Genomic DNA, 25,893 nt, shown 5'->3' with positions numbered 1-25,893 from the left:
CCTTATTACTTCCTTATTTAAACATGTTTCACATGTTTCTTTAGTTGTTAATTAAACAAGATATGCTGATTGTTGGCAGCTCTGAGTACACAGACTTTCTAAATAATTCTGCCCTACCAACATATCTACACCCTCAAAGGCATATACAACTTCAGATGGTAAAGCCTGGAGTATAGTACAGTGTGCCAACTACTTCAACACCTCTAAATCATGGATACCTTTTCATGTTTCTTTGTAGTGAACAATTAGTATTTGAAATAATGGTTAATTGGAATGATCTGATAAACCATGATTGTTTCTGCTCCCAGTCTAGCGAGTGCACAAACATGCCTGGCATGAATAAAGTTCTGTTCCCATAAATATTTATGCAGACAACTATGAAATTAATTTTCTGGAATATTTGTGCTGGTAAACTTTAAATCATACAGATGGTAATGAAAAATAAATACAACAGGAAGTGAGGACACCCAGCATTCCTAGAGACCAAGAAGTGGAGAAGCTTTTCACACCACAGTCATCTAACATAACTTCTCAATGTACATCACTATCTGAATAAAAGCATTTTTGTTATTAACCAGCTCTTACAATGCTAGATGGTCTGTATGTACCCTTGCAAGACAACACTGACATTATGTTCAAAAAACTTACAGTCTAGATAGGTTAAAGTAAATGCAAAAATGAGCAAATGAATAGTGCAATCAGAAATAGTCTCAAGCATCTGTGGTATAAAACTGTCCCTGTGTTCCTTAGCTATTTGATAATCCTAGACATAGTAGCTTAAAATGCGCCCAAGCTGCCCTTGTTAAAGCTTGAAGTGTCATTGTACTCATTTTGAATAAAGCATCAACTTTTGTAAGAAAATACATAACAATAATCACACATTCAGATAATCAATTAACACCATTACACTTTCTTTTATGACCAGTGCTGGTCTCTACTACCCCTAGATTTAGTTTTGGGGTTTCTTTGTTTTGGTATTTTTTGTTTATTTTTTAAATTTCCCCCCCCCCAACGGTTAATTAATCTATTTTACTCAGTAACACAATAGTTTAAATATTTCTATGGAGCATACTTTCCTGGTTTTAATTTAGTCACAAGACACTCTATAAATGCTAAGCTGCTGGTACCCTTAAATTCAGTTTCTTCTGCCCATCTGTATCAGATGAGCATACCACTGAATCATGACTGCTAGAAATTCTGAAGGTTCATTCCAGTCCCTTCAGTAGACAGGGATTTTCCTCAAATTGTTTTTGCAGTGATCTTAGCGAGTCACACGGTCAGTGACTGGGCTAGAGGCAATAGTAATGGTAACAACTGACCTGGCCCACTGGGGTCCTGAGGAGCTCCTGGTGTCCTCTCAGTGACAGTTCTGCTGCTTTCAGCCTGGTTGCTATGTATAACTGATTGTTGTTCTTGAGCTAAAAGAGGTAGAAAGAGGAAAGGAGGTGAGTGAACCACAGAACATGACAATTTGGGTGATTCCACAACAATTTTTTCTCTCTCTCTTCTATACCAACTTTACCAAAGCCTACTTCATCTACAGTGACTCTTTATCTGCTTAGTGCGTCTGTAATATAGTGTGGGACACTGTTGATGAAGACATTGACTGGATTTATAAATGGCTTGTCAAGATTGGCAGAGGTTGGTGTTAATATTAAAGTACCAAAACTTTCTTTATAATGAACAGAATTTTTAAATGCTCAGGGCTAAAAATTCTAGAGGAATATATTAGAACAATATAAAACAACAATACAAAGACAATATAGAGATTGTCAGCTGTAAAATTAATTAGGGCTTTTTATAGCTACAAAATTAATCAGGTTTGCTGAAACTAATTTTGGGCCTGTTTTTTTTTTTTTTTTAACAGATTACACAGGTCTTCAGCTATGGAAATGTTACCACTTAAGGCAATGGCGATATTACATTGTTACAGAACCTAAAAAATACAAACCATTTCAAAACATAATCAAATTCCAAGTTCCAACAAATATCATCTGAGATTTGTGACTGGTACACACATAAAAAAATCTTCGCAAAGGTGATAATTTTATAAATATTTTCTTTGGTGATGGCAAATGGGACTATCTGTGTTTATTTCACATTTCATCCTAAAAGATCCCAAAACAATTTGTAAAAAGCTGTACTGACATTATTATTATTTCAGTATCACAGTTGGGGAAACTGAGGTCCAAAAAAGTGAAGTGCCTTCATTCACAAATGATAGCTGACATAATAACTGGGAACCAAACTGAGGTTTCCACCTTCCTGATGTACTTCTCTAGCCATCAGGCTTAGTGGTGTTGTTTTCATTTCATTATTTTTTTAAAAAATGAAATATGTACAAAGTAGGTCATAAGTTTGCTAGTGTAAATTCATACCAATTTTTATATCCTTGCTCAGTTCATGAAACATTTTGAAGTGGATGTTGTTCCAGGAGAAGCATATCTAAGGAATGCCCCTTATGTGGCACTAATGTGATTTCCAGTCTTTAGTACAGTACAAGCAGAATAACTTGGGCATGGTGACATTATTTTACAGTTCAAATATTAAAATCTAGTTTAGCCATAATGTGAGTTTCCAGGGAAACAGAATAAAATGCTGAATTGAGAAATTCCATGTTTCATCCGTCTCCAAATAGTATATTTCAAGATAAAAAGATTTAAGGGTGATATAAGATGTTTTATGTTGTACATTAAGGGGGTTGTAAAAATTAAGATAGGAACTCAGAGGAAATTATCGTATGGACTGAGAGTTTCATAGAATCTATTGAGATTGGCTGATAAGAAATACAAAATCCTCATATAGTTATAATTTAAAACAGCTTCTGTTATCTTCCTGTGGCATGGTTATTGACTGCTAAATACTTGCATTCAGCCCAACTCATTACATAGGATTTATCAGGTGGGGATGTGGTGATATAATCTATGACAAGGGAGTCAGTTACTTGCCTGTGATAAAGACCAGCTGATTGATGTCCTTTTATTCTTTCATTTACCAGCCTTTCTGTTGCTTTAAATGCATTCACTGACACTGTTAGTGCTACAGACACCACATTTTTTATGCTATCAATCTTATCTTTCATCCTCCCTAATAAATCAACTGCCCCACTCACAACTCCACATTCTAGAATACTCAAACCGTTACAGTTTTGTTCGGTTTTAGAGTTCCAAGGATATATATTTATCCCTGTGTGCTTGTTTTACTAATGCTTTGAACTGTTCAGATAACTTAATTGCTGTAAGACCCAGGATTCAGTATTTCTGTTGGAGCAAACCAGTAATGGAGTGAGCCAATAGTGCACTACGCTGCCCCTGACAGCAGCAAGGACTGCAGCCAGAGATGCACACACACATGAGCCTCACCCAGAGACAGTCTCACACACTGTGCACCTTTTAAATTTCATCACTGTATAGGAAAGGTACTCCTCAGGCACCATTAGAAATTCAGGCTTTTCATTTGTGAAACCAATTCAGAAGAGTCATTGGCAATATAGCTTCTCCTACATCATTCTTCCAGCGTGGCTCAGGCCTTTTCCAACAGAACGATTCCGAGACATCGTATGGCGATTACATCTACATGTTCCTTGGTCCCACAGCTCTGATTTCCCATCTTAGATGTTAGATAATGGAAGATATGATGGGAGCACCAGACCGAAAATCTAATACACATACTCTTTAGGGTAAAAATAGGCATCAAATGACTCACATTTGAGATCTTTTAAGAATTAGATATGCTATGCTCAGTTTAGGCTAAAAAAATAAAATATTAGACTGCTAGACCCACCTTATAGGTGCCATTTACAATAACAAAGCAACCCAAACAAACCAAATAAAGAAGCAATATAAAACCCTGAGCAATGAATTCTTCCAGTTATATCAGAAATATTGGGTAATGCATATCGAAATGCAACATTAGGGACCTGTCATTCAATATATTGGCCTAGATGTATAATTTATTGTCCCATGTATTTTTAAACACAGTGCGCAAAACCATTTCAGGGAATATTAAAAATATGGAAATTGAACCTTTTTCTTGCAACATATTTTTGATGAAGCAGGAGTGGCTGAAGGGGAATCCCTTACGGGGGTTCGGTAGTTTCCTCCCATTCTCTATGTTTCAAGATGAATTGCTACCTTTTGTGTGTGCAGTTCAACCTAAGCAGAGGACGGCTCTCACTCCTCTGCGGAACATTGCACAGCCATCTGCTGGAGAAAGGACATCACTGCCACGCCAGGGAATTCGGTGCTGACAAAGGCTTTGGCAGAGCCGGCCGCTGCTCTAAACCACGGCCGGGGCAAACGGAAGGAGATTCGTACACATTCGGTCACCTCAGCCTCACTCCACAGCAGAGCTGAATTCAAACACAGAATGATCTACATTTGAAGATGCATCTTCCAGTTCTTAAAATCTTTTGTTACACATAACATAGTGTTTAGAGGCCATATGTGCATGAGGGAACTGAGATTTCTTCCCCTCAGACATTACTATACGCACAAAGTTAGTTAAAATAAAGCTTTTTTTAGTAAAAGTGTCAGGTCATGAACTTTGCAGCACAGAACTTACATGTCCTTTTGTTTTAACAGTTTTGCTCCCAGTTAAGCATTTGATATTCCCAAATCAAAATAACGATGCTTTAGTTGTTGAATTGTCCATATTGTGATGTTCCATGAGACTTATAAGAAATCATGTCTACATTTTTCCATTCTTAAAAAGTTTCTTATAAAATTGCATTGTCCATGCTGGACTAGAATCCGTGTCTTATCCAATTTGGCCATGTGTTGCCACAGGGGAGGTAAGGTTACAAACAGTGATCTGAATACATCTCTTCCATTTCACTCACTACTGCATTACCTTGAGAAGCATCTGTAACCAAGCAGTTACAACGGGGCTACCAAATAACTTTTTCAGATGTCTAATAATAACTATCAGATGGTGACAAGTGTTTCCTCCTGCCTAAACTATCAGACTGAAATAGTTACATATGATTTCACTCTGTCTGAGGTAGAAGCTAAACCAGAAGGCATTTTAAATTAGCATTTGCTACAAGCAACCCACATCACACTAACAGTGCCTTCCCAGGATCTAAAACACATTGTCAGAACACCCTAGTTCCCCTGGCACAGAAATCCTTCAGCATCATTTTTGTTGTTGAACAACAGAGAGGCCAAGTGGAAGGCTCAGTGACGCTGGAGAGCCCCACTCAGAGCTTACAGTGTCTCTCCCCAGCCGGAGTGCCTGAAGACAAGGCTATTGGGCTCCCAACTGTTCAAGTTCATTAGCTGACGTCCCTTCATGGGAATTGAATAATACAGGCAGGGCTTGTGCTGGTGGTCTGCTCCTCATGGGAGGCAGGATTCCAGAAGCAGGGAAGAAAAGCTTTTCTGACATAACACCTTTCATCCCAATCTCTTTAAGCACTTCTACAAGCATTAATTAATTAAATATCCCAGTGCCCCTGTGAGATAAGTGTCATCTCAATTTTCTAGATGGGTAAACTTGGTTATGCAGATTATAAGTGGCTTCTCCAAGTTATTCAGCAAGCCAAAAGAGGTTTGAAAATAGAACTCAGGAGATATAATTTCAAGCCTGCTCCTGTAACACTTCACAGAACTTTCCTTTATTCTTAGTTTTACACAGGTGACACTACAAATTGAGTTATACATCTTTTCTTCCTGGTCAATGTTTCCCTGTTGTTTTGTTACCATTTCAATTTTATCAACTCTAACCTCCCCCCTCAATGTTACGCTTTACATTTTTTTAATCTATTTTTGCTCATGTTTGCATTTTTCTGAAAAGAAACCTTTAAAACCTCTGATCCATGCTCACTGGACAGCCTTGACGACTGAGCGTGTCCTGTGTTAATATCTGACTCCACACTCTGCTGCACAGAGGAGAATTCTGTGCCTGCTGAGGTCCTGGCTCTTCAGTATTGAAATTTCCCTCCTGGATGTGAATAACAGTGATTTTTCTTCATTCCCGTACATTAATTTTTAATCATAGCCTCTACTTTACCACTGCTGATTGAATTCCCTATCACATCTAATGGCCTTTCTTGTAATATTCATTCATTTAAAACTTGTATGCTGATGCCATCTTTAATTTTTCAAGGGCTGCTTGCTTAAGGCCAGCACCACAGAAATAGCTATTATACAGATGTAAAACTGCAGTATGATGCCACATGTTTGATCATGAGGGCAGAGGTAAAAGACTGTTCTGTCTAAAAGGGCACAATTATACAGGGACCATGTGTAATATCTAGTAAAATTCAGTCACTGTTGAAATGAACAACGAAAGTCCTACGCAATTCAGAGGGGGAAAAAATCGATACACTATTTTATCGCATATAAAATATATTCATAGAGCCTGAAACTGAAAGCCAAAAGAGTAACAGTGCTGTAGATGAATTTTACAGCGAGCATTCAATAGATGACCTGAATTTAATATCCCCAGCACCGCAATGCTCAATAACTAAAAGGTCAAAAAAAGAGGCACACTGAATATGAACTCCATATTTTAGCAAAATGAAATAAGGCTGAAGATTTTATGAGCTTTACTTAGAGTGGAAGAGAGGAAAGGACATTCTGTTTAGCTGCTCTGGAAATTCATGTGCAGGGAAGAGTCAACATCCCAAAGTATTTTAGTTTACTGGGTATTTTTTCTGGTTTTAAATTAATGGGAAGGACTGTATTGGTTTTCAGCACAGCCATTTGCTCACAAACCAAACTGCATTGTTTTCTTTTGCTGAAGTGAATATTCTCAAACCCTAACAACTCTACTTACCTTTGGGTTGGCAGTTTTGCCCACTGTACCCAGGACAGCACTTCCACTCCAGCGATGTTACTATTTTATGTTTGATCCTGTAGGCTTGGTGTGTTGTTGTCTGGGACCTGAAAAACAAGAAGAATTTAAACCTGTTTTAGGTGACCAAACAGGAGTTGTAGGATACCTGTATAACTACATGACATTATCTCACTTGTGAAATCTATCCTTTCATTACCTGCTTGGAAGCTAACTAGGGTTTGGTGTTTCAATAGCAATCACAGCTTTAATATTGCAGTCTTCTGTTCATCTGCATGAATTTTAAAGGAACCTGACGTCTATTTAGTGCTGTCAGATTTTTTTCCCAGAATATCTTATTCAGGAGCCAAATACTGCAAACTGTCATGGAAGATATTACAATTAATTTCTACTAAACTGAACAAAGTGAGTAAAAAAATACCATTGTCATGTACCACTTTCTTTGAAATTGGTGAAAAAATGCATTCACAATAAATTTATACCACACCAGCTCACATTTAGTGTACACTGGAAGCCTTCCATTCTGATTATTTTAAACAGGATTATACAAACATTAATCCAATAAAGTGTGAAAATTTCCACTCTGGATGTCAAGGAAAGGAGGGCATGGATATGTAATTGTGATGCCTCAATTATTCCTGTTACAGTGTGCAACTGCAAAGGCAGCAGCAATTTTGTTTCTGTATTTCAACACATTCTGCGTGTCCTGGCTACCCAGCTTTCTTAACTTCACAGAGAAATGAGTTTAGAATTAGCATGCTTCAGTAGGGCATACAGAATAAACTACAGCAAGTCTCCTTGTCCTTTTAATATGCTAAATCCAAAGGTTGAATAAAAATAATATCATACAGTACTACTAGTTGCTAAATGCTAACATGAAGAACACCTAAAATTTCAGAAAATACAATGATAAAATGGTTACTGAATTGTTTTGGACACAAAATCCCTGTCTAAAGTGTTCCAGAAGAAGAGACAAATTTGAAGGGTGTCAGACCAAAAACCCTCCCAATGAATTATAAAAATGCCACCTTGTTTTACACTCCAGCTAATCTTATCACCCCTTCATAAGGGATGTAATATTATATATATTAAAATTCTCATAGCAGCTGTCAGGAGCTTTGCGTGTGTTCCCAACCAGCTTTGCGTCTAAGAAATGGCTTTTTCAGCAGCAAGAACTCAATAAAGATTAAGGTGATCAGAAATTAAGACATTCTTAGTTATTTTGCTTTATGGATGGTCTTATTTTATGATAAAACCACCTTATTCTGCATTAGCATAATCCATTCCTAAAACCACTCACAAAAATGAAGTGACCATGAAAGGAGTTAATCAGGAATAGCTATTTCAAAAATAACTCTCCATGTACACAATCTCAAAAATATATTCAGTAGAGATTTATTTACTGGAGCAGCACAAGAAGCTGATGTGAATCATCTAGATTTAATTAGGGGAAAATACAAAACAAAACAAAACAAAACATTAAACTGGCAACATTTCGATCACAGGGTCCACTCCAGAGTTTTGCAATATGATCAACCATATTTCCGAGTCACAAATCCTAAGGAACCTCTATTCCCTGTTTCACCTCAAACCTTTAAGTATGCTTTGCCATACCAGCTAGAGAAAAACTCCCAGAACAGTCAAACTGACCTGTAAGAGACTTTTTAAATTTTTCAAGGGGAAAAGACATTACAATCTCTGTTTTGTTGGTGCTGATTCAGTTTGCTATTTTCCAGATTCATGTATTAAAACCCAATTTCATTTATGACTGAAATGTAACATTTGGAGAATATAATGAGGCACCCAGACCACAAATATGAATATGTTTAACAGAGTCATTATTTACGAGTTGCATCCAGGCCAATTACTTGTCTAGGTTCACGGCCTGACCAGTGAATAAAGCAATAAAGTGCCAGAAATAAGCACTCAGCAAAGAGATAATAACAAAAATACTTGTGCCTCTCAGGGGAAGCCTTTTGCTCTAACAGAGCACAAACCTGGAAAACTGCACAAAAAGGATTCTGTACTTTTGCACCTTTCTTTTACTTGAAGACTTTCTTTACTTGAAGAGGGCCAGAATGAAGGCATGCACAGTCATGACCGCTTAGTCTTGCTATAGAGTCGTGTGAAGATAAGACCTGGAAACATGCTAATCTACTCCCTCTTGTTTTAAATTTAATTTCTAAAGTCATAATTGTATTAATTAAGCATGATAATTAAAGAGCTTGCAAGTACTCTTTCTTCCTAGCGCTACATACCTCTGAGCACATGATCCAATATGCCAAGTGCAAGGCTTCGCTCTGCCTGATGAGAAGGTTTCCAGGTTGTCCACTACCACTGTAGGTAGGAGTCTGGTATGGACATAAGCACACCAATTTCTGTAAGAAACGGAAGGTAAATATGATTAAAAGTACAAATAATATTTTCTACAATATGATGATATATCTAAATGGGAAAGTTAAACCTGTAATTTAGAAAGAGGAGTAAGTTAAGAAAAAAAAGTTTGTTTCTCTCAGACTGCCAGTGTTGTCTTGACAATTACTTAGTCTTTGTGCTTCAGCAAAGAAAACAGATAATGTCTCCGTCTCTACATACATTTATATTGCAAATCTAATTTTTTCTTTGCAAATGTTTGTAGAGCTCCAAGTACAAAGAAGCTCTTCTAGACAGCAGTAATGTCAGGTCTTAAAATACACCTACATTTCAGACTAGAGAAACTGTTTATCCAGAGTTACCAAAGGATTGTTTGGTAAGGTTTAAAGTCACCCATAGCTTTCACTTTATGGACAGACATTTCTATTGTTTCTTCCTTTCCCCAGCAGTACTCTGAGTACATGTAGGCTGTGTTTTAGAGGGTACTGCGGGGTCAAAGCCACACACAGAAGAAACATGTCATAGCTCCACACTTGCCTGTGCCACTGGATACCCATCCAGAGAAGGAAGTAACATAAAAAATGATTAAGCTCTAGATCACTGCAGCAGAGGCTGGAGCTGGTGAGTCCACAGGATTGTCAGGTTTTTTAAAAAGGTTTCTAAGGATGTTGCAAGAAAATGCAAACTGTTAAATCCTATTTGGAAAGTAGAAGCTACAGTAGACAACAGAATTAAGTAGAAATTATAAATTCAATAATGACTCAGGACAGATTTTAACAGAGAAATTATGTCAAAGAAATCTATTGGTATTCTTTGACTCAGAAGCAGGTAGATAAAGGTGTGACTCTTAGAGGCTTTTGGCAAGGTCGCTCAACAAATATATTAGAGGGCAGTGAGGGAAGCAATCTGTAACATAGTAAGAAGATAAATCCTGCTATAGATAAATAAAGCATTAAATCAGAGAGATTAATGACTAGCTAGCTTTCTCAAGAAACAGTTTATCAGCAGAATCCCACATGAACCTGCAATAGGTAGTGTAGTCATTAATTAGGGGGTAAGTAAGTTAGTAGGGTGATTATAGAGTTATGCAGAACTATACAAATTCATTTTGTGTAGTAAACATAAAGCTGATCTGGAAGAATTGCAGAAATCTCATGTTACTGAATTTCCAACTAAGTAGGTGTCAGAAAAGGGCCTTGTAGTGCAGAGTCAGTCACAAATAAAGACAGCCTTATACAGACATACTACCTAAATTAGCTCTCATCAGAATAAAAAAAAAGTAATCTTAGAGTCATTGTGATTAGTTCTTTGAATATGCCAATTTATGTGTTCAAAGCCAGGCTGGATGGAGCTCTGAGCAACCTTGGCTAGTGGAAGGTGTCCCTGCCCATGGCAGGGGGGTTGGAACTAGATGATTATTAAGGTTTCTTCCAAACAAAACCATTCCATGATTCTATGATCCTAAAGAAAGCATTATTGCATCTCTGCTGTTGGAACAAATGTCTATTTGGCCTAGTACAGATTTTTTCTTTCATTTCTAACTTAGTACAGCCTTTCTCAGGATCATGCATTATTCCCTTAATATCATATTTGATTTTTCATTTGGCAAGTTAGTGACAGGACATTGTTTCAGTTGTAGGGCTGGTGGAGCTGTAAATACTTAATACGTAATATTTGCATACAAGAACTTAGAGTTCATCTTCCTGGGTCATGTTTTGCTGCTAACATATGCTTCCAGTTGTAGTAGTTTTGTTAGTGTTTCATAATTCAGTAAGAAAATACATATATTTACCCTTGAAATCACTCTCTTGATATGGGCTCCTTGCAGCAAAAATTAAAATACAATTAAGACCAGATTAGTTCCATTTACTTAAGTCGCATTACTACAGATTTAGACTGCCTCAAACATGAACAACAGTACAAAACACAAAATAGTATCTGTATCTATCCTTAAGTGGTTGCTTTTGTCTACCGAGATCTTACCAGTGAATGCACGTTAAGCTCAGTAGTCCTATATTTGGAAAATGGTTCCTGAGAAAACAGCAGTATAAGCTAGAAAGCAGGATGCTAAGTAAGGCCAACAGGCTGAACCTCACAATATCTCTGCTGCCAGTATTGCAGCGCTCTCTTCCACAACACATATTGTTTAATTGATGAATAATGTGTTTCATATAAAACAGGCTTTTATTAAGTGCCTTTGATCTGATTTTGTTCACTCACTCTCTACTTCCTTGAGAGTTTTCATTAAGATAGTATTTCTTTTTAATTGGGTATAAAAAGGCTGTGCTTTTTTTTGTTCTGCCTCCTCTAGTTATAGCCTTTTGTCTGTGTGTATTAATTAGAGACTCCACGAAGAAATATTTGCTAAAAGGTAAATGCAGCTATCAAGCATAATCATAAAGATTAGATACTCTCCTCACTTCCTCTGCAGAAGCCAGGAGTAACTGTATGCAAGTTTCAGACATATAAAATTGTCAGGATCAAAAGGAGATGTAAGTCTTCTGAGTTTTGCAGAGGAATAATAAAGTTACCCATACCACCCCTCTGGATGGGGCATGTGGGTCCTTTACAGTTTCCTGTATCACAAAGAGACTAGCAGTAGTAACTAAATAATAATGATATTTGTAGTAAACATCGCCAACAGTAAGCCAAAGAGAAGCATTGTAGCTGCATCCCTCCCAGAACACCTCTGGACAGGAGGACAGGCACCCCCTCTTGCCTAACCTTCCTTGCCAGGAAGACATCTCTTCCATGGGGCTTCCTCACCGAGCATAAGGGAGGAGCAAGAGGGTGGAGTCTCTCTGACAGAAGGGGAAGGGGCAACCCCACAATTCAGGCACTGACCTCACCACAGCGCCAGAGACCAGCAGGCAGCAGTGGGGTGACAAGAACAGGTCAATTAGCAGCCCACCAGGCAGAGATCAGGTAACAAGCCAGGTCCAAGAGGACAAGCACCTTAATAAGGAGAATATGCTCAAACCTGAGCTGAAGTGGAGCCCTGGCCCATGAGTGTGGAGGCTACAGGTAAAGTTGCTTAGGATCATCAAGGCTTGTTTATCTTGCCCAGGGCACTACCACTGAGCTCCTTTCTCAGTACAGGCATGAAATCTCTTCCCTTTCATGCTGTAGTGAGGGTTCTGCATATTCATATTCAAGATTAAAAACTGTAGTTTCTTTCTCTGAAGTGTAGCAGAGAGATTAAAAAAAATCTCTAAGCATATGAATGGGATAGTAAATATTTCTTAACAGATGCAGAAAGTGATTCCAGGCTGGACTGACAGCAATCTATTCAGGAGGAGCTCTGACTAAGAATGGGGATTTGCTTATGATTTAAACTCGATATAGAGAATGCAAACATCTAAATTCCAAATAATTCTCAGCAATTAACTGATGGCATATGAAGTCCGATCAGAAGACATCTGAAGCAATAATACCACCTCAAGCAGTTATGCAGTAACACCTGGAATACTGTGTTCAGTTCTGGGCCCCTCAGTTCAGGAAGGATACTGAGGTGCTGGAGCAGGTCCAGAGAAGAGCAACAAGGCTGGCAAAGGGACTCGAGCACAAGTCCTATGAGGAGAGGCTGAAGGAGCTGGGGTAGTTCAGCCTGGAGAAGAGGAGGCTCAGGGGAGACCTCATCACTCCCTACAACTACCTGAAAGGAGGTTGTAGCCAGGAGGGGTTGGTCTCTTCTCCCAGGCAACCAGCATTAGGACAAGAGGGCAGGGTCTTAAGCTGTGCTAGGGGAGGTTTAGGTTAGATATTATGAAGAAATTCTTTCCAGAGAGGGTAATCAGGCATTGGAATGGGCTGCCCAGGGAAGCGGTGGATTCTCCATCCCTGGAGGTTTTTAAGATGAGACTGGATGTGGCACTTAGTGCCATGGTCTAGTAACCACGGCGGTAGTGGATCAGGGGTTGGACTTGATGATCTCAGAGGTCCTTTCCAACCCAGCTGATTCTATGATTTTATGATCTCCTTTACTGTAGCACATTTTCTGTCTGGGAAGCAAGGAGCTAACGCCTTAGGCAGCTGGGTGCTAAGCTTCCCACCTCTACAAATTAGGAACCCAAATATAGGAGTCAGCTTTTAAAATCTGGGCTACAATGAGCAAGGGGTGAGGTTAGGACTTGAGCTTGTGGTTTCCTAGTCTGCACTTTACCTTTGCATGCAGATTCTACAGCTCACTAGAGAAAGGGATTAAGTAGAAGACATTTAACACTGTTGTCAGCGACAACCTTTTCTGCAATGCACATGGTTGGGGTATGGTTTTAATAATGGAAAGCCATTTTACACCTTAAGCAAATGTAGTCAATGAAAACAGGCATAAAAAAAATTGGAAAAGACATGAAAGCCCCAGAATACACAGTCTACTTAAAAATAGAAATAAACAAACACTGCCCCCCCAAGAAAACCTCTTTTTAAAGTGTATACTGTAAATCCCCTAATTATTATTATTATTATTATTATTATTATTATTGTTATTATTATTATTGCTGAGGGTGGCTAGCTTTGAGGTAACAGCTCCTGGCACTTGCCTATTTGGAGATGCCCTCCAAAGAGGAAAATGCTACAATACACCCCAACTGTATCAGTTAAGGGCTATTCATGTTTTTTAAAGACAGTCTGAACTCAGCCTTTTGCTAACTAGCTTTTAACTAACTTGAGTAGGTTGTTTCCATTTAAAAAATTTAACTCATTGTTTCTATTTAAATATTAAACTCATTCTTAAGATATGTGAGTGCAATGTCTGAAACTGTGGTTCTCACACGGAACAGAAATCTTTGATCAGGCTAAATTGGAGGAAATATTCACAGCAAAAGAGCCCCTGGTGTGATTCATAATTAGGTTTATGCTACCAATGAAATAAGCTCATTAAGAGACGTTAAGAATGTAAATATAATTTTGAAATCAAATTGTCTGAAAAAATGTAGATTTGGAAATAGAAGATGAAGCGTGGCGGAAGAACTATGACAGGCTGTGTTAATGCAAAGGCAGAACAGAAGACAACTGATTTGCATAACAGGACTTTAAACCTGAAAATCCTCTTTACCCTCCCTGGAATAATTTATTCCAGATCATCAACACAGGCTTCTAACATGCAGATTTTGTTGAGAGCTGCAGGAGCCCAGCATCTCTTTTGCATTGAGCCTGATTTCAATCAGGAAAGCCGTATTTGAAAACAAAACAAAATCCTTGCAACATACAACAGAAATCCAGCCTGGAAAGAGTGGTACAAGTCCCTGACTGGCATAAAGCCCAAGTAGCAGATTTCATCCTCCTCTTCCATGTATTGGCCTGGGACACACACTGGCAGCAATGTGTGGGAGAGTCCTCAGGCCTTTGAACTAGCCTCTTTGATGTGGTATTTGCAGCAGCATTTCCAGCTTGAATCAAAATGCTGCTAGCCCAATTCTGCACCCAGTGTGATTTGACCATACCCAAAAGTGTTGTCCCACCTTTAAGAAGGCAGCACCTATACTGAGCAGCGGGGCACAGTGTTAAGAGCAGCATTTGCTTCTGCTGGAAGCAGTGAGCACGTCTGCTCGGTAGCTTCGGCAGCTCGAGTCCTCTGGGGCTTACGGCCACTGCCAGCTCCGAATCCTGAACAGACGACGGATCCTGGAGCCTGCCCAGGCGGCTGGAACAAAGCGCCTGCAATCGGGCAGGAATCCATTAACGGGACCCAGACGATGCCTTGAGGTCTTGCCTTCAGCTTTTGCGGTCGCCACCTTCTGCTTCAGGGGACACTCGAGAGCCCTTAAACCCGCCGCTGCTTCCCTGGCGCTTTGCCGGCACTCTTAAAACCCCTCGCCTAATTCTCAATTAGCGGGTGCTCGGGCTCGGCTCCGCCTCGCTGGCGGCGGTGGGATGCGCTGGCGGCGGTGGGATGCGCTGGCGGCGGTGGGATGCGCTGGCGGCGGTGGGATGCGCTGGCGGCGGTGGGATGNGCGGCGGTGGGATGCGCTGGCGGCGGTGGGATGCGCTGGCGGCGGTGGGATGCGCTGGCGGCGGTGGGATGCGCTGGCGGCGGTGGGATGCGCTGCCGGCGGTGGGATGCGCTGCCGGCGGTGGGATGCGCTGCCGGCGGTGGGATGCGCTGCCGGCGGTGGGACGCGCTGGCGGGCAAGGCCGGCAGGTGGCGGCCGCGGCCCGCAGAGGGGAGCGCTGGGAAGGGCGATGGGTCCGCGGGAAGGAGGGAGAAACAGCAGGGAATAAACGTGCCTAGCTCCAAAAAGGAGCACTGTGGCTGCTCCTGCTGCTGTTGGTCTGGTCTGTGACAGGATTGTTCTGAACGCGTTCGCAAGTCAATGGAAATGCGTGTGTTTTAACTCCAGCGGGCTTTGAACCCACCCTCTTGGCGCTGTGTTACCAAATGTTGCTGGAAAGCAAAGTGCAATTTACACTAATACCAAAAAAATCATGATTTCTTTATGGTGAGAGGAAGTATATGAGACTGCAAGGACCCCTTCCACAGCACATTTCCACAGTAAACTGTTCGTTGGGTACATTGCTGAGAGAAAAAAACCCAAGCCTCACAAAAGCTTCCAGCAACACCTGTACGTGGTGATTGCTTCCACTTGCTTGTAAGCACAGATGTTTGTAAGTGGTCCTAAAGTCAGCCCACGGGAACACCAGAGGCAGTCAGCCACAAAAGGTATAGAATTTGTTCTGCCCCCTTCATATTATATCTGAAAATTACATATTTTTGTCTGTAAGTAAATTAGATTGCTTGGCTTTTAAAGAAATGCTATTGAATCAGCCCAGCTGAACATCAGTGAAACATGAAAATGAGATTATTGTGTTGCTGAAGGAATACAAAAGGACTCAGAGCTGGAGCTGCTGTCAAAGTCCATGCCCAGCTTGGTGGTTGTGTCTCCTTCATGTTATATGCAGCTTATTTGTATTTCACAGAATAGTTTATGAAATACTTATCTTGATTCTACACCTGTTCTCATCTGTATTGTCCTTTACATCTGAGCAAAGGGGATGTAGAAAGATGCTACAAGTATTTAGAGCCAGGGGATGCCTTATGAGGAGAGACTCAGGGACCAGGGCTTGTTCAGGCTGGGGAACGGAGGACATGGAGGGCACCTCACAGCAGCCTCCCTGGCCCTGCAGGGAGGATATTGTGTAGTTGGAGCACAGCTATTCCCAGCACTACAGGGCAGGACAAGAAACAACAGGTGAGTACTGAAAAAAGAGAGGTTCAGACTGACTATGATAAACTTTTTCCCTATAAGGGCACCCAAGCATTGGAGCAGGGCCCAGAGGGGTTGTACAATCACCAGCTCAGAGAGTGGAGCTCAGTGCCCAACTGAATCAAACCCAAGCAACTTGGTCTAATCTCACGCCCAGCCCTGCTGTGAACAGGAGGTCCCTTCCAACCTGAGTGATCCTATGGGTCTGTGAACTTATGATCTTGCTTATATATCTATCTATCTATCTCCTTTTGGTGATATAATTGTTCTTCTGAAAGAAGGTAGGTTAAGTGCATCCACACATAAAAACATATAATAACATAGTGTGGAAGAAATCCATTCTTTGTTTTTTTGTTGTTGTTGTTGTTGTTTTTTTAAGATAGGATCTTTCCCAGTCTGAAAGACTGTTACATAAAGATCAGAGCATAAACCCTGAATTTAGGTTGTGTAAAAGTACATTGCTGTGATCTATTTTCAATTTGCTTTAAACAATTTGACAAGTTTGGATGAGGAGAGATAATGTTGATTGACACAGTGTAAACACTCAGATTATAAGGATAGAAAGCACCTTCGCAACGTTTTTTAGCTCTTGCATGGGAGATCAGATTTTAGCAACTTCCTTTGAATTCCACTAGGTGACTACAGAGACTTCTCACTTTGTTGATATTAGTGATGTGGTAAATTCTCTGTTTAAATGAGTATTAGTCATCTCTCAAAAATATAAGATCTATTTCAAAGAAAAATTAAAAACCTGAACCAGAATCAGTTAATTTTTTAGGTTCAGTGCCTAGATTCCTTTGTTCTGAAAAATATAAATCTGAGCTGAAAAAAAATTCAGTACTCACTAAGGGCTGACCATGAACAAATCAAATTGGGAAATGTGTTTTACATGGTGATTAAAATGGAAAAAACTCTAAAAAGTGCATTTGATATGTAATATAATATCGTATGTGATGGTAAAATATGTTATAGGATGTGGTTTTATTCCTGAGAAACAGCTGAATTGTTGACACTGAAGTATTAGGTGTCAAACAATTGTTTAATGTTTGTTTTTTTTCAGGACTCAGTGTCCTGACATTTTGTCCTGTCTATTACAAAACACAGATTCTACTCTCGTCATTCATTTCCTTTTTTTGTATGTACAGTGCTGAAGCCTTGGACTGCAAACAGCCTCTTTGTTTCATCCAAGTTTTTATTCACTCTGTCCTACCTTGTGCTTCAAAAATTAATTCACAATTTCCACTTATCTAGCACTTCACCGATCTGTTTTAGCATTTAAAAAGTTCTCTTGTTGCAAATCCAATCAGCTCTTTTAGACCTGATCTCCCACTCAGTGTTAAGAGCCCTTTAAAACAATCAAACTTTTCCAGATAGAATTTAGACTTTTGAGAAGATATCCATCAATCTCCTTTGAGAATCATCCAGTAAAACCCATTTGAAAAAAAAACAGAAAAGCTGTTCTTTAGAAGGGCTTTAATTCTACATTTTCCCCTCTGAAATAGAAATTTATTTTCCATCTACTAATTGATCCAGAGTACGAAATTCATTGAGGTAGTTCTGGTCTGTTTTACTGTCAGTACTTTTCAGGTGACCTTCAGTGGTACTGGTTTGATTTTCATTGCTTTGTTAGTCCTTTTGTAATCTGCAGAAAAGGAGATTGTAGTGTGTCAGTGATGGCTTCTCCACTTTGAGAAACAGAGACAAAAAAAAAAAAAAGCCTTTATAAGTGAGAAAATAAAAATATAAAAAATATGATCCATGGCAGTTCCATGGGTGAATGCTGTTCTTCAGTCTGTTCATAGTGTTGTTCTGGCAACTTCTCTTTTCTTATTTACCTTCATTAAATGAAGGTAAATACCTTGCCAGTTTCTTTGTACCTGATTTGTCACTTAATCATGCAGATGTATATCTTTACCGTGTCACTGATTGATTTTAGGGGGCTCTTGAACAAAAAGGATCTGAGCCAAAGTCCATGAAATTCAAGGTGATTTTTTTCCACAGGCTTTTCCTCATGACTGATGGTGTTGCTTACCAGGACTGTGATACAGAATAGATGCTTTGAGATTTGCAGAGAAAATATAATTTGAAACACTTGCATTCTCTAACTGGCAACACAGATAAGCCTTTGGAAAACCTATGGGGACACCTTGCTGCTTGTCCTCTTCCTTGCCAAGTCTATTCTAGAATTAGTGTTAGTTTCCCAAAATGTTAATTATATTCAGATTTGTAAGAATGAGTGTTTTCTGTGCATGCTTGAGCAGATGTTTCTGATGTACCTTAAATGAAATGCTAGGAAGAGTCGAATATTTGCAATGTCTGGAAGGTAAATCCTATCCGGTTTGTTACCATAATCCCAATCTATGCAGAGGGGTGAAGGGATGTTTTAGGGATGGAAAACAGTCTGTTCCTAATCCTTGCTGTTCCCATGGCAGATGAAACAAAGAACAAGAGCAAAGTTAAGCATGAACATCAATGCAACGGTGTAATGAGATGAGCAGAAACACTTCTTACCATCCTGAAAAAATTCAGAAATCATCTGTATAGTGGTGCCTTATCTGAATCTGATCACAGAAAAACTAAATAACAAGACTCTGAGGAACTTAAGTACTTTGTGAGAGTCTCAAAAGCAACCTTGGCGGAGAAGGGATTTTTTTTCCAGTGCTGTATTTTCTGTGCCACTGAAAAGAGTCTGTCATTATTCTACCTAGCCATTATTGCCATTTGCAATAATGGCTAGGTAGAATAGGGACTTTAGGACTGCAATGGGACTAACACTGAGCTCAGAATGTGAAGGAAAATTGTATTGTGGACTTACAGCCAAACAACAGAAATATCTTCAAGATGCTGCTGGACAAGAGGGGCTTATTGCAAAGATCTTCTGCATGGCTGAAATACAATATTCTGGGGGCAAAGCCTGTCAGACACCTCCTGACACTTAGCCACCAAGGTGACCTAAGGACATTATAAGAGTTTCCTCCTTCCAGCTCATAGTGAGTATACCTAGTGAGGCAGAAACCTAAGCCATGCATGACTGTATTTTTCGTAAATGCACAGTGATGCAAAATCTTAAGAAATCGATTCAAGAATTGTTCTCTCTGCTCCATTAAAAAGTGACATGATGAAAAGAGACTGTGAACCTTGCATTAACTAGGCAGTTAAATCAGGTTTCTATGTGTCTTGTGTATCTGAACCATCTGCTGATCTTAACCATTCATTTTAATTTGTCAGTACACTAGAATTCTACCAAGCTGATACAGGCAAAAGCAATTCCCATGGAGAAATGCAGACGTCTGGCCATGAGAATGAAATATTTCAGCACTCCTATCACATGTGACAGCTAAGCAAATCTGTCCCTGGTGCTGACTTTATTAAAGCCTCCTGTGCTTAGTAATAAAATAGTCACCTCACCAGTACCCAAAGTAATGGCACGGGAAGTCTATAAAGACCCTCAGTGGATTCCTGATAACTGGAAAAGGTGTAATATACACATACTAAGAGGAAAGAGTTATGTAGAGCCATTCAACAATATGGAGACACTGTGGGTAATTTACAGCCTGAATCAATGTCTCATGTATTCAGGAGCTGCCTTGAACAGTAATTAATAAAGTAGGGTTCAGAATGGAAAGATGAGTGAGCTAGTCTCAGGACTCCACCTCAGACTTACTCCATGGCACCACTGTTATTTAAACTGCTTTATACAGTGAAATACTGCAATTGTCTCTCTCCTGAGAGATATGAATATGAAAAATATGTATCTCAAATGAAGTCAATTGAAAAGAATGTATCATAAATTTTCTTCTTTGACACCAAATTGCTGCTCAGATTTAATGTCACTGAACTTTGGAAAAACTCTTTGGTTTCCCAGCATTTCTTTATTCATTGATATGGATTGCATGAAACTTTCAAGATAGGTAGAAATAAAAAAAAAGAAAAAAACCATATTTGTAGAGACATTAAGTCTTACATTTCAGGGCTTAAGACAAATTCATTACTAGGAGTGAAGAAAGGAGTTTTCCTTCAGCTCAGGCCATTCCAGATATACTTCCTATGAAGTTTTCTTATCCTTCTGAAAGCTTGGGTGCAGACCCCACCATAAGGGGGGATACCTCCCCAGAGAAAACACTCTTCTGAAACAGTTTGAGAGCAGGTAGCTATAAATTATGTCCTCCTGTACCTATTCTAAGGTTAACTATAAAATTGTTCCACTGTGAAAGAACAGGATTTAATTGTATCTTCATGTCAGTGAAGAATAAGGAAGAGTTTAGGGTTTTTAGAGACAAGGATATGCCCAACATTTAGTCCTTATAATACCACACTAAGAAGTGATGTAGAGAGGCCCAAAGCAAAGCTTTGCCTTATTAACAGTAGAATCTTGGATCTGGAGACTTTAGACCTGTACTGTATTTCTCATTGGGTGACTGCCTATTGTAGTATGTCTCTGCCCCCAGGAGTTCTGCTGGAATCTGAAAAGCTAAACTGAGATGAGTTTTTAAAATAAAGTCATGGTCTTTGGCAAATACGGTTCTGTTTTAGTAGGGAAAAAAAGTATTCTGACAGTTCTGAGTGCATTTCTCTCAATAAAATGAAAGAGAAACTTGTCAGAACCCTGAGGGCACCTGTGCTTCTTATTCGCCTGGACCAGCCTGATCCAGGATTTCCATCTATACATCCTACTTGTGGGCTCAGGAGCCCCAGTGAAGTTCTTCCCAGGGCTACATTGTGTCTGTGGCAACTCTGACCTACAAGCTGACATCCTGGCCTAACTTTGACTTGCCCCATCATTATGGACTTGCCCAGTGATTGGTTGCCCTAGTCACCATCACCAGGCCTGATCCTGACTTGCCAATTTGCCTTCCCAGCTTTATGTTAGCACTTCAGCATCAACACAGATGTGCCTGGTGATTTGGGCACTGGGGGTGGTGCTAGCTGCCACATCTGGATGTGTCCTGCCTGCCCTACTTGGTGGCTGTCAGAAATATTCTTCAGGGGCAAACTTTGAAAATCCATTAAATAATTCTTCATGCTCTTCTGACATTTTAATGTGAATTTTTCAAAAATAGAATGAATCAGAACTTTTTTCTGACATAGTTCTTGTATGCATGTGATAAAATATGTGTATGTAATATTGTTTCCAAATAATCTAGGGTAGAGATAACAAGGGAATTATCTTTGTAATTAAGCCATTAAGGCACATGACCTCCTACAGAAAGGGGTATTTGGGTAATTACGCTTGTACAATGGGCACCTATTGTACCTTGTAGGTAATCTGACTGGAGACTCTCTAACAAAATATATGTATTGGTATTTTTAAAATTATAAATGTGTTTTAAAACAAATGCTCATTCTTGTTTGTTTTCCTTCCTCCTGTCTCTCACTGATCTCTCCTTATTGTTCCTTCTGTATGGAACCTCTCAACATCAGCATCTGTTAGCACAACGGGTTGTCATAAAAGATTAGAGAGTCATGCAGTTCCTGCAAGGTCACTCACAAATTTAGGTTAGAATACAGGCTATAACAAGAGAGATACTTTAGTTCAAAGTAAATTCAAAAGCAAATTGTGCTTCCAGATTTCCTCAGAGGTAGTATACTTTACAACTGTGGACTCTGCTATCAAGTCATTCATGCTGTGCTCAGGCTTCAAATGAGTAAGCTTTGAAGAAAGCTGCATGTCTTTATTGGAAGTCTCACAGCATCTCTTGCACTTTATTAGCAATAAAGATTAAAAAGATTTAAAAGAAAATATAGGCTGGAAACAAATTTAGGGTGCAGTCAATGACACCTGCACATAATAAATCAAAATACTTGTGTTCTTATGCATAGTTTCTCAGGAGTAACTTTTCAGGTGTTTCACAGCAGTGATTGGTAACAGTGAGCACACTAGACTTGGCATTTTCTCATGCCTTTACTGAAAAAAATGAGTCACAAGCAACTTTATTATTCCTCTGGGTCTAATTCATAGGGAAAGGAAGATGGAATAGTGAAGAGATTTACTTAAGTCACAGTCCAAGTCAGTGGCAAAACTGGAAGAAAAGCTCAAAACACTCTAGCTGATTGTAAAAACACCCACATACAGTAGGAAGACAAGCCTTTTAGCACGAGAATCTTGCTGCGAAAAGGATTGAGCCACACCTAGAACTGTAGACATTTGCTAGAGAGAGAGAGGCTTTTGTAGCTCAGCAGTTTAAGAAAGAGAGAGGGGATTCAGCACTCTGTTTTATGCTGGGGTTTCATGCTGCTACACGTTCCCGTAACTTTGATATGCAACCCTGGCTTTATCGTTAACTTGCTCAATGGAATCAAATATGTATGTTGCACAGCAGGTTGCTCCTTGACCACTCATGAAATCAGGTGCTAGGAAATGTGTGATTTGCTTGTTTTGCCTCTCTGCAGTTGCAACCATATGTCATTATGAAAACAAAATATGAGACCATCTTCACCAGAGACTGATTTTTTGCTATCTATATTTATATCTTAATTAAGAGATAGAATGAATATCTGCTGATTCACAGAGTTTCTCTAAAGATTAATTTCACTGAAATACTGTTCTTGAAGAAAGCTGGGAAAGATAAAACCCAAGGTTAGTGAGTATTAATAGCTATTTTAGTGGAGATGTAGTTATCAGCTCTCATGTAAAAAGAAAACCCATTTAACTCAAGTTAACTCAAACATTCTGCCCCACACTGTAGTAAGGTGTTGTAACAGATGACATTCGCAGATGACATAGGAGTATACTAGGAAAGCTATCTGGAAAACACAGCTCCTTACTGTGGTATCTCTTTCAAGCAGAGGCAAAGGACTCCTTTCCTTTGGGTCTTTGTGCATTATTTCCCTTATGCATGATCCTAAACATGCTCAGATCAATGGCAATCTTACCTTTGCGTTGAAGGAACATTAGCTCCCAGTCGTACATAGCAAGATAATTGTAGGAGTATTTCTAAGGGATGATTTATTCTCTTTCTCGTGAATTTGAATACTAACATTTAGGAAAGCACTATCAAAAGAAGAAATCTATATTCTGAAAGCCTTCTCTCCATAACTACTCTGGAAAACAACCAATCCTTTGTGTCTTTCATTTTCTAGCAGTATCTGATTATATATCAGCAATTAAGGGAAACTTGCAACATCTGCAAAGACAGTATTAATATCCCTATTGAGAACTGAAGACACTGGGGAACAAAGAAAATAATTGAGTGTTCCAGAGCTATAAAACTAGACAGTACAGTTTGATATATTCTGCTATGCGTAGCTATTATGTAAGTTATACAGTTCTGAATGCACAGTCACCTGCAACACCACTTTTCATAAGTTTTAATGTGTTTCAAACTGTCAGCCATTGATGCATTTCGTACACTTAATTGCTTGTATTTTCAATTTAGTGGAGAAGTTTACGAACACAATATTTTTAATAGTTTCCAAATGAAATAGTGCATATGCAATTTCTTTTACCCACAAGAAAAAAAAGGGAAAAAAACACCAATAAAAGTTTATTTTGCATAAAACTGGGGGACATCTATTGTAGTTCTTTCCTACCCATATATGATAATGACTTTCCTGTTGATTTTGAGATAACTACCCTGAGGAATAAAACATTGCAGCATTTACTCTGTTACAAATGTATGGTTTTACCTGAGTAGGTGCTGCAGGTTTGGTCCCTTGCTTGTTTTATCTGATCTTTTTTAAGCTCAGAAAATAATTTTGCTGAAATTGCTAGAACTTTTGCCAATTATTTCACTGGGAACAGAAAAATAGGCATTCCTAAGCAGTACACAGGAGACAAGAAAAACCACAGAACCTACCTTCCCCTGGTAGTTTCAAAGCTGGATGCTTTGGAGTTGGCATCCTGCTGGGTGCTGGTGATGCCAGTGCTGTGGGAGGACTGCTTGATAGGTCTGTTCCCTGGAGCTGTAGCCCAGCTTGTAGTGACCCCTTGCTGGAGAGAGACTTCTCTAGCGTTGCTTTGTAGAGTTGTCCCTTTGCTGCTGGATGAGCTTCCCATCTTGTCACTGTCAGAGTCTCCATCACTTGACTGCATTGCAGGGGTAGATGTTGTGAGATTTGAAATTTTCTTCTCTGCTTTCATTCCCAGAGTCTTACCTGAAGACGCAAAAGGAGGTCCCTGTAAATCCCTCACTTTGTCAGCTTGGATTTCCGAATGGGGTGACCCTGCAATTGCGGTCGAAGATGGAGTCAAGTCTGAGTGACTTATCTGGGTTTCATCACCCTGTCCTGTGGTCCAGAGCTTTCCTGGAGTGTTAAATCCAACACTGCCACTCTGTAAATGCAATAGTAGCAGCAAGAAGATGATCTCCTTCATTCTGATGGTTTGTAAAAGCTACAAATTATCTCACATTTATTTCCCAAACAAGAAATCCTGAAGCTTCTCCTTTCTCCTGAGCTGCTACTCGTACAGTGAGCCTACCCAGAGGATGCCCTGACAGGCTTTATTTTCATAGAAAGGAAACAGGTTTTGGTGTTTCAAAACTGACTGAGGAAGCCTGGTTTCCTGTTTCTGTGGATTCACCTTCAACCTGTGACCCCTTGGAGAGTGAGAGCCTGGCAGCCTATGTGGGAGGAAAAAAGAAGTTTCTGCAGAAGGCACAGGAAAAAGACTAATGGCACAATAGAAATGTGGAAAAATATGTACTGTGAAGTAATCCTGAGGGATAAAACCTGAAATTATTATCTAGTTTTCCTTTCACATGTACATGTACAGAGAAGTGATGTGCCCTTTGAATGGTTCATAATTGTGACCTTGTTATTGAAAAAGATTTAGCAAAACTGGTGTGCTACACAAAGCTGAACATCAGCTGTGTCTTCTCTTTTTGTTTAAGCACACTGCTGCCAACAGTGAGGACCTAAGGAAGAGGTTCACACTGTACCCACTGTTGTACCACAAGCCTTTGAATGTAATAATTTATCTGTAGTCATTGGCCATTTATGCCTCATCCTATTTCTATACTTCATAATGATGCATATGAAGTATTTCTCTAGCATTGCCCATAGGTGTCTGACGTCATTTCAGATTCTCTAAGGCACAAGAAACACCTACATGAGCCTGGTAGGGGCAGCATGTGATCTATGGGAGATATGCCCTTCTGGGGCATTTCAAAGAGTGTTAAAAGCTTACAAGGGGCAACTGCATCCCATCCTCCCCATTGGCTGTAGCTGCAGTTTAGACACTTAGTTCCCATGCAGGTCCATATCTGTGAGCCTCTAAATACATATCTCTAAATATGTTAACTGGATCCCACCAATAGATAAGACGGAAAGGAATATCCTGAATCACTGAGTCCATTCCTTCACTTTTCTTGCATACTTTTACAATTAATATTGTCCTAAACCAATATTAGTTGCAGTCTAAACATAATATTGGCAACTTTACATGTAGAAAAGCTCTGAGGAGATGGTGCCAGGTAAGGTTATAGAACAGATTACTGTGAGTGACCTTCACACAGCACATACAGGACAACCAGGGGATGAAGCCCATCCAGTATATGTTGAGGAAAGGAAGGTCCTGCTT

At 39.5% G+C, this 25,893-nt stretch overlaps 1 protein-coding gene across 1 annotated transcript in view; it reads right to left on the bottom strand.

Annotated features, from left to right (window-relative positions):
- Positions 1–24,769, bottom strand: part of MMRN1 (multimerin 1) — a 44,160-nt gene extending 19,391 nt beyond the window's left edge. The window contains exons 1-4 of the mRNA XM_017831696.1: positions 24,170–24,769; positions 9,057–9,176; positions 6,781–6,887; positions 1,320–1,418 (exon numbers count right to left, since the gene is read on the bottom strand). Of these exons, the coding sequence (XP_017687185.1) occupies positions 1,320–1,418; positions 6,781–6,887; positions 9,057–9,176; positions 24,170–24,687 (844 nt within the window). The 5' untranslated portion in view covers positions 24,688–24,769. The remainder of the gene's footprint in view (positions 1–1,319; positions 1,419–6,780; positions 6,888–9,056; positions 9,177–24,169) is intronic.
- Positions 24,770–25,893: the final 1,124 nt, after the last annotated feature.

Source organism: Lepidothrix coronata, unplaced genomic scaffold (genome assembly GCF_001604755.1).
Source record: "Lepidothrix coronata isolate B3197 unplaced genomic scaffold, Lepidothrix_coronata-1.0 Scaffold195, whole genome shotgun sequence".
NCBI classification, from domain to species: domain Eukaryota; kingdom Metazoa; phylum Chordata; class Aves; order Passeriformes; family Pipridae; genus Lepidothrix; species Lepidothrix coronata.
The sequence above is the reverse complement of the archived record's forward strand: the minus strand, read 5'-3'. Positions and strand labels throughout refer to the sequence as shown.